This window comes from Tenrec ecaudatus, chromosome 4, assembly GCF_050624435.1.
Source record: "Tenrec ecaudatus isolate mTenEca1 chromosome 4, mTenEca1.hap1, whole genome shotgun sequence".
Lineage (NCBI taxonomy): Eukaryota > Metazoa > Chordata > Mammalia > Afrosoricida > Tenrecidae > Tenrec > Tenrec ecaudatus.
In genome coordinates, this window is record NC_134533.1 from 84,551,211 (window position 1) to 84,566,057 (window position 14,847).

General features: G+C 36.7%; 1 protein-coding gene across 1 annotated transcript in view; it reads left to right on the plus strand.

Moving 5' to 3' along the window:
• The window catches only part of TMEM135 (transmembrane protein 135), a 241,999-nt gene that overhangs the window by 185,343 nt on the left and 41,809 nt on the right, over positions 1-14,847 (plus strand). Inside the window, exon 7 of the mRNA XM_075546429.1 lies at positions 12,799-12,840. Within this exon, the coding sequence (XP_075402544.1) occupies positions 12,799-12,840 (42 nt within the window). The remainder of the gene's footprint in view (positions 1-12,798; positions 12,841-14,847) is intronic.

Below are 14,847 nucleotides of genomic sequence, written 5' to 3' on the forward strand. Positions count from 1 at the left end.
TGAAATGGGTATTGTACGGCACAAAGAAAATACCATTCAGCTACTGGTATTACCTGCACATAGTAAGAACAAAGGTGCCCCCGCCCCCTGCTCCCCCAACCTTCTTGGTATTCTCTGACTTCAAAGATACTGTATGTTCCTAGTATCCTTTATTCATTGCTGTTTACTTTTAATATCATTTTAGGTTTTCTGTTTTCATCATTCTTTGTTACTGATGGTTCTGTCAATCTGTAGGCCTTCTAACAGACTGTGGTTATAAATAGAATACAACAAACTTAAATATATACATACACACACACACATATATCATTTTGAACTTACACCTAAATTCAGAATAAAAGTTCCAAACATCAAGAAGGGATAAGGGAGAAGATTGGCCAGATAATTTGAACAATTCTATAAAGTTTAGAAAGCAAGAGCTCAAGGAAAGGGGAAAAAGAACATGAAAATATATTGAGTACTCACCACATTTCAGGTGTTGCTTTAGATGAATGAATTGTATATTATCTGGTTTGATGTTCTCTACAACCTTTTAGGAGTCCCTAGATGGCATAAATGGATAAAACCTCCAGTGAACTATAAATTTGGAGGTTTTGACATGGTGTAAATCAAACAGCACAGAATTCTTCAGGAAGGAAGTAGAGAGATGGAAACACCATCTTCAGAAGTTTACAATCCTAAATGAAGACTATGTCAAGAAATAATTACTTCATATTCATGAACAATATTATTGAAAATGTTTGTTTTGATATGTTTTGCATATTAAAGTTTTTATTGACTTTGTTGCAGTACTTTTGACTTGTAAAACCTTACTCTTGACTGCTGTTAAGCAATGCTTAACCATTACTTATGGAACAAATGAATATTCCATGAATGCTATATAAATATAAATTATTTGCTTTATAGTTCCTTAGATTCAGTTTGTCCTTCTTCCTCATCCCTACAATAAATAAATGGTGTGATTTCATTAGTCACCTACATATAGAGTAATGCAAAAAGTGTATTATATTTGTTAAAATCCAACACAACCCAGCCCAACCCAGTTGCCATTGAATGAATTAGGACGGTGTTGAACAGCCACGTGGCTTCCAAGGATCTGTGAGGATGGAGACTGCCACATCTGTTTGCTGTGGAGCAGGTGGCAGGTTTAAACTGCTAATCTTTGGTGCTCCTTTATTTGTTACAGCAAAAAACAGAAAAGAAAAACCAAACCCGTTGTCATCGAGTTGATTCCTACTCATGGTGTTGTGGGGGAACTGGCAGTTTCCATGGGAGTTAGCCATATCCCGTTTTGGGGAGATTGTTGGGAGATTTTACACCACCGATGTTGCATTTAACCGTCCAGTGCCCAACCCACAGCATCATGAAGAGACCTACCACAGTCAGTATCATCACCTCCACTTGAGAATCACGTCGAGTTTGATATTCTCTATGTCTTCGCTCAAGTGTAGTTTTTAAAGAAATTATTTTTAACTAATTTACTAATCTGTAGGCAAAATATTAAAATCTGTTTCAAAGTTGATGTGTAGTTTGTTCCATTTTCTTAAAAGAAAGTTTTAAGTAGTTCTAAACATCTGTTGCTTTCAATAGAATATAGTTTGTAGGCTGACATTTTAAATGTAAAACAAATACTTCTACGTGAAGGTACAGTTTTAAAAATAATGATCAAGATAGAATTAGTGATCAGTCATGAGAGCTATCCTTGGCATATGTTTGTTGAACATGGATTTGACCATGTCACTGCCTTGAAGGTAAAGTGCAAAATTATCATTGATATGTTCTAGCCTGGACTAATATTTCTACATTCATTCTCCCGGTGTTGATGTTGCAGTCATATTAAACTGAAGCCATGATTTTGGCACCTCATTTTAGTGCTCCTAGAATATTATGTAAATAAAATACTTTTTATACTATAGAATCATTCTTTTCTTTTATTTATTACCAATAGAATGGGAGCACACTCACAGTGACCATCTCCCGAACTGGGTAACTTGTGTGTGGTACATAGTCTACCCGTAGTGATCATTTGTGAAATATGCAAATGTATGAAAATGAAATATGAGCAGTAGTTCACATTTGATATGTGAACTATGAAAATGTGAAAATGAATGTGAGCAGTAGTTCAGCCTACAACCTTTATTGTCTTGCCACTTTTGCTTGGTTATGATTTCTGGTAGAGTGATGAACATGCCTAACAGTGGAATTGTTGTTCCTGTCTTTTGGACTTAACTCACCAACCAGGCCCATTGCTGGCTGTCGAGTAAGTGGTAACTCAGCATTCCTGTAAGACAGAGTAGACTCTGTCATACCGACTTCCCAAGGCTGTCGTACTCAGAGATAAATTGCCAAATCTTTCTATTGCGGAGGGCCTGGTGATTTTGAAATTTTGATCTTTCTATTGAGTCACCTTGACACTTTCAAATAGTACAACCATTGTTCTATTTCATGTGGGGATTATAAAAAGTAGCTCATCTTCTTTCTGAAAAGATTGGACAACTGTAGGATCTGTTTATGTCTAAAGGTAAATTTATACCAGCTTCTAAATGTAAAGAAACTATGAACATTTACATTAAGGATGAACACAGAGTTATTACGAGCTTTGGGGTAACTTACCATATATACTCGAGTGTGTTAGCTGACTCGGATATCAGTCAGGCACCTAATTTACCCACAAAAATTGCACTAAGAATGTGCTGAAAAACTTGACTTATACACAAATACATACGGTATTTAAAATAAGCATTTCTCAAGCAATGTCAAAAGAATTCTAGCTGTGCTGGAAAAAAAGAATGAAGAAACCTGACTCCCAGAAATGTAATTGCTATAAATGTAGATATTTTCCAGTTGCTACACAGATTAAAATTTATTTCAACATATATTTGAGTGACTTCTATGCTATGTGTTCTGCTCTAGGTACTTTAGCTATATAATTTAACTGTAAAATTCTTATATTTTTCATTGATTAGAATAATAGTTCAGAGAGGAAGTATATGTGTGTATACAGATATTTACACATATAATGTTTGTGTATATATTTTTAAGAATATGAATCTAAATGTTATAGCTGTCTATTTATTAAACCTGTACCAAAAATACTTTTAAGAAGATCATCCTTAAATTGAAAAATAAGTGTGAAAGTCTAACTGATGGTAGCATTTGGGGAGAGCACCGTGTTAGATAGCTGCAAAGTATAGAAGGCACAGTCCCCAAGAACACTAAGTACAAATTTGGGGTTTCCTAAAACTACTCTCAGGTCTAATATTTCTCCAGAAAGAATCATAGAACTCCCTGAAAGCTATTCCTTATTGTTACAATTTATTGGGAAAGGATACAGATTACATTCAGCCTAGGGAAGGACGTAGAGCACAGCCCAGGCAGGTTCCTACAGAGGAACTTTGTTGTCATTCCCTGTGGAATCAAGAATACATTTCTCCCCTGTCACCAGTGCATGACAATATGCATGCAGTATTGCCCACCAGGTAAATTCACTTGAGTTTCCAGAGCTTCTATTAGGCCTATATGTGTATGTCCAATTGCTTTGCCCTCATTGCTGAAATAGGATTCCAGGCCAAGTGATATCCAAAGCCCTCATTCTGTTCCCAATTGTTGGTCTTTCTGGCCAGGCCCCACACTAAAACTACACCCTGTGACCAGTCCTTGCTCTGAACCACATTGTTAGCCTTATCCGGTGTGACTCGTCACACCCCCAGTCGCACACACCTCTCTCTATAAGGCATGGCATTATGGGGGCCCGGAAGTCGAGGGCAAGTCCAGATCTCTCTTATTATACAAGGGGAAAAATGGAATTGTACTATGAATTTCCTTAAATATTATACATAAATCCATTGATCTTGAACTATTATCTGGCCTATATATCACATGATGTTATTGTTCAAAAATATTTACTGCTCTTCCTTGGGGGAAGTGTTACACCTTCCTGACCTATTATACTTGGCATTATTGCTTTCTTTGGCTAGAGAAATATGAGTAAAGTGATTGATGTTCACTTTTGATCAGAAGCTTTGAGTTAAAACACAGTTTTCTGATCTCTGTTTTCCCCTTCTGCTCTGTCAGCAGTTCAGCCCAGTTCTCCATCACCCTAATTGCTAAAATAAAGCTGGCCCTCATGTGGCTGAGCCCTAGCAACTCTTCTTTCATCTGTAGCATGTGGAAGAACTCAACATTGTCAAGAGGCCCTTGAAAAGCACAGTCCAGATTGGTGGCTCTCTCAAACTTTAGCATTGGAATTGCCTGAAAGATTTGTTAAAACCGAGCAGTGAAGCCCCCAGGGAACACCAAAAATGGACTTTGGGACCAGGGCTTGGCACCCCAAGAGTCTCGACCAGAAAACACTCCTAAAGACCAACAAATAGTCCTTAACTACAAGCTTTTCTTTTTTTGTTTTTGTTGTGTTGTGGGGTTTTTTTGTGTGTGATTGGCTTTTTGATGTTTTGTTGCTTGGTTTTGCTCTGTCTTGTTTTTGTGCATGTTATTATCTCTGCAGGTCTGTCTAAATAAGATAGGCTGGATGAACAATCTGGAGGAGAGAACAATGGGACTGACGGTTCTGGGGAGACATGGGAGAGAGGGAGGTGGGGGGAAAAAGTAAGTGGTGTTAACAAACCCAGGGACAAGGGAACAACAAGTGATCCAAATTGGTGGTGAGGAGGGTGTAGGAGGACTGGTAGGGCGTGATCAAGGGTAATGTAACCAAGAGGAATTACGGAAACCCAAATGAAGGCTGAGCATGGTAGTGGGGCTAGAGAAAAGTCAAAGGAAATAGAGGAAAGAGCTAGGAGGCAAAGGGCATTTATAGAGGTCTAAATAAAGGCATGCACATATGTAAATATATATGAGGATGGGGGAAATAGATTTATGTGCATATATTTATAGGTTTAGTATTAAGGTAGCAGATGAACATTGGGCCTCCACTCAAGTACTCCCTCAATGCTTTGTTCTATTGAATACTTTCTTCTATTAAACTAGCATTCCATGATGCTCACCCTCCTGACACAATTACTGAAGACAAAGCGGATACATAAGCAAATGTGGCAAAGAAAGCTGGATGGAACCCAGCTATCAAAAGATATAGCAAATTCATGTTAGCTCATGAGGTCCTTTTAGAATTTGTTACTCAAGGTGGTGTGCAATGAAATTCTGGTCAGAATAGTGTAGAAATTCACACTGGTGAAGGGAATAGCAAGGAGAGAAGCCAGGATAGAGTCTTGGCCAAAGTCTATTCTCAGGCAGATCATATTTAGAAATGAGTATGCCTGGAAGCAAGGAACTGGTATCTTTTCAAAATACCAGTTTGAAGATTTATTCTCTTGATTCAAGTCATTTGATCAGGATTTCTTTTCTGTATTATTTCTTCTCTACACTGAAAGTTTCACAGTCACAGAATTGAGCAATTAGAATATACCATGAGTTTACTACTACATGAGGATGTCTGAAAACCAAACTCTGTTTTGGACTGGTTGCTTCTCCTCTCTGGGATATGCATTATTGATAGGCCAAATATAATTCTTAACAGATTCCATAATCCCAATACCACTCTATAGACTAGCAAGATTTTAATATGTTTTTCATATTCTGATATCTAATTCAATGATCTCAGTCTCTGTTATAAAACTAAAGCCTCACTGCCATCAAGTCCATTCCAACTCATAGAGACCCTATAGGACAAAGTAGAACCCGAGACTAAGTCTTTATAGGAGTAGAAAGCCTCATCTTGAGCCCACTGAGCAGCTGGTGATTTCAAACCGCTCACGCTGTGATTAGCAGCCCAGGGCCATAACTCCGTGCACTACCAGGGCTCAGTTATACATACTACAAATTAAGCTCACAATGTTTTAGAGGAACTAATTTGGAATACTGGAAGTGGCAACTTTTTTGGGTATGTGTGAAAGGTCAGGACACTCTATTAAGAACACAAATCCCATAGCCATGGAGTTGATTCCAACTCCTAGGACAGTCTATATTCCCCAGTTAATCAGAAAATAGTATATATTCCAAGAGCTCTGAAAATGTTGTTGTTGTTTTTTTGCTTTACGGCCCAGAGATATTTATTTTAGATTTGAACTCTGATATTAAGTAAGCATAGCCTTATGAAAAGTATAGCAATGTTAAAATTTTAAATAGCTGCCTATTTTGTTCAACATGAAAACCAATTGCTGGTGTACATAAGTGACATATATACCAATGTGTATTTTTAAAATAAAGTCATGGTGAGTCAAGAATTATATTTAATTGAAAACATTTGTTTTCATCCTTTTCACAACATATTTTTTTATTATAGGAGGGAAGAAACTACTTGCCAATTTTGAGGCTTTTGAGAAAGATTGGTTCACGTTTGTCGTTACCTTGTTTTTTAATGTAAATATGTTTTTTTAATCACCGCAATGCCATGATTTTAAGACCCTATCTAATTTGTTTCTTTTTTTGCTGCATGTTAACCATCTCATTTTGAATTTAATTTAGTTGTTGCCAATAGTTAATTTGTTGAGTCTAATCACCTGCTAGTTCCTTTGGGAGGCGCCCTGGTGGAGGAGTGCTTGGTTAAAGGTTGGGCTGCTAAGAACAAGGGCTGCAGTTCGAAACCATCAGCTCGGCTTTCTACTCTGCGAAGAGTTGTCTGAGAAACCCACAGGCAGTTCTACCCAGTCTTCTGAGGTCACTGTGAGTTGGCAGTGACTCGATGGCAATGCGAGTTTTCCTTAGCCCCAGCAAACAAGTCTTCCCGTTGAGGTCCCATGAGTGCACAGACTACTCCTTTTGCAAGAGTTTTGAGTTTGACCAGTATTACTATTAGCAGTTCATTCGGAGCGGAAAATTCATCCTAATGATCAGAAATAGTCTGAAGGTGCTTTTGAGTTTCTTATCAATCGAAGGCAACTTTTGGTGTATGCCTTCTTACAGACTTTAAAGCAAAAGCTTCTCCAAGTTGAAAGAGAAATCTGACTGTTTGGGAGTTGTTACTATAAGTTTAGGCCCAAATGTTTCCCATTTACCTGTAGGACACACCTGAAAGAAAGCATGTGTAGTCATCTGGAGACTTACCATCACACTCAATTACCCTCACTGTGCCTGCTTCAGCACCTTGCCTCCGGCCTCTGAAGGAAATAGCCAAAGTGCAGGGCCTCCATTCTGTATGATGAAATAAGAGTTCTTTAAACAATTATATCAGATTCAAATAATATTTTTAGTGCACTGGGAGAATTCACTATTCAAAGGAGTCTTATTGGAAACTATTTCGCAGATACAGTAAGGGCTCATAAATCAAGCAAAATAACCTCCCCCAAATTTCTTAATTTGTTGCTATTGCAGCTTTATACGTTTGTATGTGTGATGTCTTAAAATAGGAGCACAGTATTAGTTATCGTATTTTCTCAGTCTTTTGTTATTCAAACAATAGTAGATTTAATAGGAAAAATTGTATATACATAATCAATACATTATATTTAAGTTATATATCACAAGTTCTGAATAGTAATTTCTAATAGTTATTCAACCAGTTATAATATGTATATGTGAGTGAGATACTGATGATTTTAAAAAATAAAAACAAAAGTTTGAATGCTATTTCCATTTTGATCTTTTTTTTGTATACTTGTGCTGTACAGACATTAATTGAATTGTACAGTTCTTAGTCAGGTTTCTCATGGTAAGTTACAATTTAGCACTAAAGTGAGCTTCTACATTTAAAAGTGGGGAAAATAATTAAATATTTTAAAACAAAATTTAATAAATAAAAGCCAGTTTATGTAAGTATGTAAAATAAGCATTTTAATTGGTATTCTGTTTACTCTTTGACATTTAAATTAATCTTCAGTTGAACTTATTGTGAAGTGTATTTATAACTGGCTTTAGTCCAATGATACAATAGTTAGACAAATCTAAAATTTAAAGGTCTAGCAATTATGATTAAATATGATTTAGAAATAAGTTCACATCTAATTAATTATTTAATTATTTCCAGGCCTCCAATATAAATTCTAATACTAGAATTTTGGGGATTTTCTGCATGAAATTAATTTTTTCACATATTTATTGGATAAAGGAGCTGAACCGTAAGATTAAATGCTTTCCTCAAGATGAGTAGACATGTACCCTGGCAAGAGTCTTCCCACTGTGCCCATTGAGATGAATGAAAATAAAGTAGACACAAAACAGAACTATGAACCATCATTCAAAGTATAGCAATTGCTCTGTTTATATGGGGGAACTAAATGTAATTTAAGATCAGCAACAGTTTAAAACCCAAATGCTTGACTTTAAAGAACTACAAATTCCTCTGAAACTTGTTTCCTAGTGACATCTGCTGGTACAAAATTGTAATGAAGATGAAAGGTGCTTCATAGAAATAATTCCATGGAAATTAAACATGAAAGAAAACTTTTGTGGGCTGAACTGTTTTCTTTTGCTTTAATTCAAACTTCTAATTGATAATGATTTTTGTCTTTGTGGGTTTTCCCTCCTTTGGCGTTTGACCAAGAGTAATGGTGTGAAAATTTATTAAGTAGTAAGTATTACACTTATAAAGTAGTTACATAACAGTTATGACAACATCAAGCTTATTTGTGGTTTTCTATGTAATTTCTTTCCTTTACCTTTCCGAACCTGTATGGTTAGTTGTGTATCAATGACATTATTTAATGCAGTGCTTCCAGTTTGTTTCCTGCTGTTGTTTTATACCGCACTGTAACATCAGACTGCAAACGACTCCATCAAGTCAGTTTTTGACTCCTACTGACCCTATTGGACACGGTACAACTGCTCCTGTGGGTTTCTGAGACCACAACTCTTTATGAGAATAGAAAGCATCATCTTTCAGAACCCTGCCAAAATAAAATTCAATAAATATGGATTGAATATTACTGTATATCCTTTGCATAGACTAAAGTTAAGAAATAGGAAAGCTTCCATAGAGATGAGGTAAATTAGTTATCTTTATACAAAATTGAAAATAAAAATAAGTTTTGGAAGATTTTTTTAAAACAATTTATTAGGGGCTCATACAACTCTTATCACAGTCCATACATATACACACATCAGTTGTATACAGCACATCTGTACATTCTTTGTCCTAATAATTTTCTTTCTTTTTCTTAGAGGAAGATTTTTATTAGAAGAAGAAATCGTTTTATTTTTTCCATAAGAGAGTTGCTGCATTGCAAGAGAGTTTCTACAAGTTTGTGGGAGAGTGGAGTTGAAAGTTAATGGGATTTCCATAGTGATTGCAAGGTGGTTTGCTAACCAACAAGCCAGCAGTTCGAAATTACCCGCCCAGTGTGCCGGACAAAGTCATGTCTGTACTCCTGCAAACAGTTACAGTCTTGGACAGCCAGAAGGGCAGTGCTACCCTGTGTCCTATAGGGTCGCTGTAAGTCAGAATTGACAAGACAGTAGTGAGGTGAAGTTCACACAGATTTTAGAGTGAGAACATATACTCAGTCCTGAGATGTTTGATCCATTTAAGCTTGTTCTTAGATGATTTTGTCAGGTCCTGTGGGTTTAAAAATACAGCACATGTATATATTAGGTTTCTTCTTTGAACCCCACACCTGTGTAGCCAGACTTACTTTACCTTTTCTTTTTTGATATTTCCATTTGATTGGCTAACAAGCGTTTTCAACCTTAATATGTCAAAAACCAAACTTAAGATTTTCTTCTTGAACTTGCTTCTCCCCATAGTCGCTCTCATTTGAGAAAAAGCCCATTCCACCCTTCTGTTTGTTCAAGCAAAGATTATCTGAATAATTTATAAATTCACGTTTCCATCTATCCCATATTTGATTTATCAAGAAATTCCGCCAGCTTTCCTTTGGAAATACATCAGAATCTGACCATTTGTGCTTAGTCACGCGTCCACCATCTTCCCTCTCCTAATTAGCCTTCTTGCTTCTGGCCTTGCCCTCCTGTAGTCTGCTCTCTCCCCAGCAGCAGGAGGGATTTGTTTGAAATGCTACACAAATCTTGTCACTTCTTTGTTGAGAGCCTTGCAAAGTTTACAGACAGGGTCCTGAGCTGTTAGACCATTTCCTTTCTCCATTCCCATTACTATGACTTCATTTCCTATGGATACTTCCCTTTCCTGTTCAGCTCCTACACTCTCCTTGTATGCCCCACAAATTCCTCGTGAGGGATTTTGTACTTAATTTCGTCTAACTGAAATACCATCCCTGCTTCATTGAGATTTCTGCTCATAGAGCCAGATGTTAGTTACAGTCTCACAGACACACCTCTTGACCACACTATATATGGTAATAATCCTAAATCTATCACTTTCTCCCCTTATCCTGCTTGGTTGGTTTTTTTTTTTTGGTCCTAGCAGTTAGCTTCACAGAACTTCCTGGTCCTCTCTTGCCCAACTAGAACATCAGATGTATGTAGGTCTTCTATGTTGCTCATTGCTGCATCCTCACAACTTAGACCATGCCTTACACATAGCTGACACTCTGTTAATGTTTGTTGAATTAGTCAGTGGGCCTTAGTATAGACTGTGATTTTGCTTATCTTACGATAACACGATTCATAGCACCATTAGGCATCTTCTAAAGGGGGTCTGATTTGTTTAAATGTTAACATTTCCCTTATGTGTTCTGCATTAAAAAACAATGGTAATAATGATTCCACGGCGAGGTTGAGGCTTACTTAGTACTCTTGGTGTAAAATACAGGACCAGGATTTAAAGATATTTTATGGGAATAATTACTTTTTTGCTCTTTGGACATAGACATCTGACTCTTAATTACATTAACACACCTTATACACATGAATGGCAAGAAGAATAGCCTCTTTTGAATCTGTGCTAAGATTTTATCAATATAAAGTGCTTCTCACAGGGTTCTACCAAAAGAACTAAATTTCCGTCATCATGAAATTGCAAATCCATTTGTATATGCCTCGTGTATATTTGAAAGCCACTTTTTGATGTTTGGTCTGCAATTACATTTATTGTTTAAGGTTGAATATATGTAATCCTGACTAGACCAACTTGTCAAAACCCGTTATCCACCACGGAACAAAGATAATTGGCCATCTTACAAGAGTAGCATACCAAAGCCCAAAGTTGATCCCAGATACACAGTCTTTGAATTAATCTTGTGTTTTCTGTTTTCCTTCTTTATTACCACCTTACCTATCTAGAAATTACCGTAGCACAGGCTTTAAATTACTGATACATTCTGCAAATGGTAAACATTAAGTTTAAATATTTTAATGCTATTATTTCTCCATACATATTCTTACCTTAAAATGGTTTTTTTTACATATGCCCTCATTCTGTGTGGAAAAATTGTATAGTATGTTAAAATCTGTGGTTATATTTGTCACTGCTAACATGACCTCAAAATCAATCATGTTGTGTAATTGAAAGGATTTTGTAAATCTTTTAAACATCTTTGACACATGAACTACACTCTGTTTCTGGGATTCCATACTGCCTCTGATAAAAATGTTTGTGTTTTAAATTGGTAAGGGTTTTTCTACTTTTTGCATTTCCCTTTGTATATGCTTTCCATACAGAAAGCATACAGAAAGAATTGTCTTAGTTATACTTGAGACTGTGCTTTCTTTAAGAATATACAGCGTCTAGTGTTAGCATACATTAGGACATCATTGTATAGCTATATTTATAGATTTCTTCAAGGTATTTAATAGTAAATACCAAAGGTTCATTTAATAAGATGATCTTGCCCACAAAATAGTCAAAGACACGCTGTAGAATCAGGATAATGCAAGACTTGTGTTTAATCCCTTTTTAAAAGATCATTAAATAATTTTAGCAGAGCTGAGGATCCTTTTTCCTTAATTATTATGTAATTTAAGTAAAGGGACCATACTGTGTCAGGAGGTTGTGTAAGAGAAAACCATGACTTTTAAATCAGACAAACTGTGTGAGGGGGATGTGTGTGTGTGTGTGTGTGTGTGTGCACGCGCGCACGCGCTCCCGCTGGGAGTGGGGGTTCTGGCTCCTATTTATCATGTGATCTCTGGAAAGTTACTACATTATTTGAGGCTCTGAGCAACTCTGGAGTTGAAAAACACCACAATAGCTGCTACAGAATCCAGAAACAGTACACCTATTCATCGAGTTGTGATATAATTAAATGAGACAACGTGTGTGAAATGCCCTGAACAGGGCCCAGTAATAGTAAGCACTCAATAAATAGTATTTGGAATTCTCACTCGCTGGTCTTGTGCAACCCCCAACTATGCATGAATGATGTTTAGAACAGTGCCTGGATTATGGTGTCTGCTCTGATTGGGTATAATCAGAAATTAAAACTGATGAACTAGACTTGAAGCCTTTCTGTGCCTGCCAACTCTACATTGCTCTGCATTCACCAATTACTAAGTAGAGAGGAGTCAGCACCTTGAATTGACCTATATATAATACCCAGCAGGTGTATGTGGCCTTTCGCTTCACAGCAAATTGCTCTCCTAGGGATTGGAGAGAATGAAGAATGCCCTGCTCCCAGCCCTCATATTAAACCCCAGTAGAGCTCCTAGAAGATTTGCTTAATTCTCTCTTCAAGGGACAGATCTTAGAGCCGAGTCCTAAGTCATGTTAATTTGACATTGGAAAAGCATTATCATTTTAATCATTGTGTACAAGATAACTTACTTGCTTTACTGCTTATTGCTTGTTTGACCATTTGTAATACTCAGACTATTATCCTAAAAGAGTTTACACCTTAAAAAAGAAAAACTTGAGAAACTTTTACTAACAATTTCATATACTATTTTATATTCCAAAAAATGTTGCTTTATGATTGTAAATTTTTATCATTTCAGGTGTAAAGATGGTTTGAAAGGATTTACATTCTCTGCACTTAGGTAAGTAATATATTTGATTTACCGTCATGTTGATTACAAGTTCTTTTTAAAAAGTAGCAAACATTAATAACTATCACTTATAATATTAATTGACTCAATTTTTAAGTTGAAAGTTGTTTTAAAAGTCATGAAAGTATTTCCAAACATTAGTAGATAGTCCATTAAAAGTGCTTTATCAGACTTTTCTTTCTTAAGAGTAAAAAAAAACTAGTTTATTAATGCTTATTAGCTGCCTCATACTGTGGGGTGTTAGAAAAAAAAACCCAAAACCATGTTCTTCAAAGCTGCACATGAATAACAACATTAAAAATAAAATCTATATCTTGAAACTCACTGCCACTGAGTCAACTCAGAGCGACTGTGTAAGACAGAGTAGAACTGCTCCTGAGACTGTAAGCGTGTACAGAAGCAGACAGGTTCACCTTTCTCTCATAGGGCAGCTAGCTGGTGCTCTTAAACCACTAACCTCATGGTTAGCAGCACAGTGCTTAGTCTACCAAACTACCCCCCCCCCAAAAAAAAACAACAAACCAACAAACGGTTCGTGTTGCCCAGACTATGGACATCTTAGGGCAGGACTCATATTGTGATACATGTATTGGATAATAGCCCTCATTAGCATTTTTCTTCTCATCTTGTAGTTCGACTCTTAACACATAGTAGATACTATAGAAATAATGGTATACATTAGTATTATAATTGTGTCTCACTGAATATATTCACATGGATGAGATCATCCCATTTTTACAATTCTGGGAGACGGCTATGTGGATGCCTCTGTGACCTGTTGAAGCCAAGGCTTAGAATGATTGACTACATAAACATCATACAAATGACTATACAAGAGGTCCTCACAAAGCTCTTGAATGGACGACATGAAAAGATAAAGGAAACTTTCCAAGCCCCTTGTTATCCTGACTCCAAAGCCAGTGTTCTTTCAGTTTAGGTCAGATACTGTTTATCCATGCCACAGCTCCCCCAAGTACAAGTAGTACTTGCTTAGTTGAAGAATAGTATTTACTGGAAATAATTACTGTCAAGTCTGTTTTGACTCACAGCAACCGTATTGGGCAGAACAGAACTTCCTCATACATTTTCCATGACTGAATCTTTAGAGAAACAGACTTTACATCTTTCTTCTGCAGAGCAGCTGGTGGGTTTGAACCACTGAAGTTTTGGTTAGCAGTTTACCCACATAGCGTCAGGGTATAGTAGGGAAGAATTAAAGTGGACTCAATACTAAGAGAAATTATATGTGACTATCTCAGGGTATTTTCAAGATCGAGTTAATGAATGAAATGTGTTTATAACTGCCGGCACTGTAGGAACTCAAGAACTGTTGGCTATTCTTTTTTTAAATACAGTTTCATTGATGTATGTTTCACATATCATACAGTTTAAGCATTAATCATATTAAGAAGATTTGCAATCACCACCACGATCAATTTGAGAACATTTCTTCTTATACCCATTCCCCGCCTTTGCCCTTGCCATGCCCCTAGGCAGTTAACAATCCAGCTACTGTCACTATAGACCTTCCTATCCTGGACTTTATATACAGAAAAATCAAACTACCGACAGGCAGCAAACAAGCGGAAGCAACAATAATGACTAGACAAAACACAGCAAAGCTATAAAGAAAGCACAAAGCATTAAAAACCGAAGCAACTTTAAGATGGGTCCAAAGGGAGGTCAAATGTTAAGGTACTACATTTTAACCTACCTACGTCTTCCATAATCTACTTTCTAATGCTTGTTGTTTGACAGCAAGGCTAGGCACATCCTTGACTCTGCTCAGAGGGATTTACTGGAGCTTCATCCATTTGGGTACGCTGGACATGGGTTTGCACCTTTCCACTGTTGCAGAGCCTTCTGCAGACTGGGTGTTCACAATTCAAGTTCTGATACCTTTGTCTCTTTTGGAGTTTGGATTTTATTATTTGCAAACCTTGAACCACACAGGCTTGTGTGCTTCTTCCATGTGGATTTAGTTGACACCTCATGTAG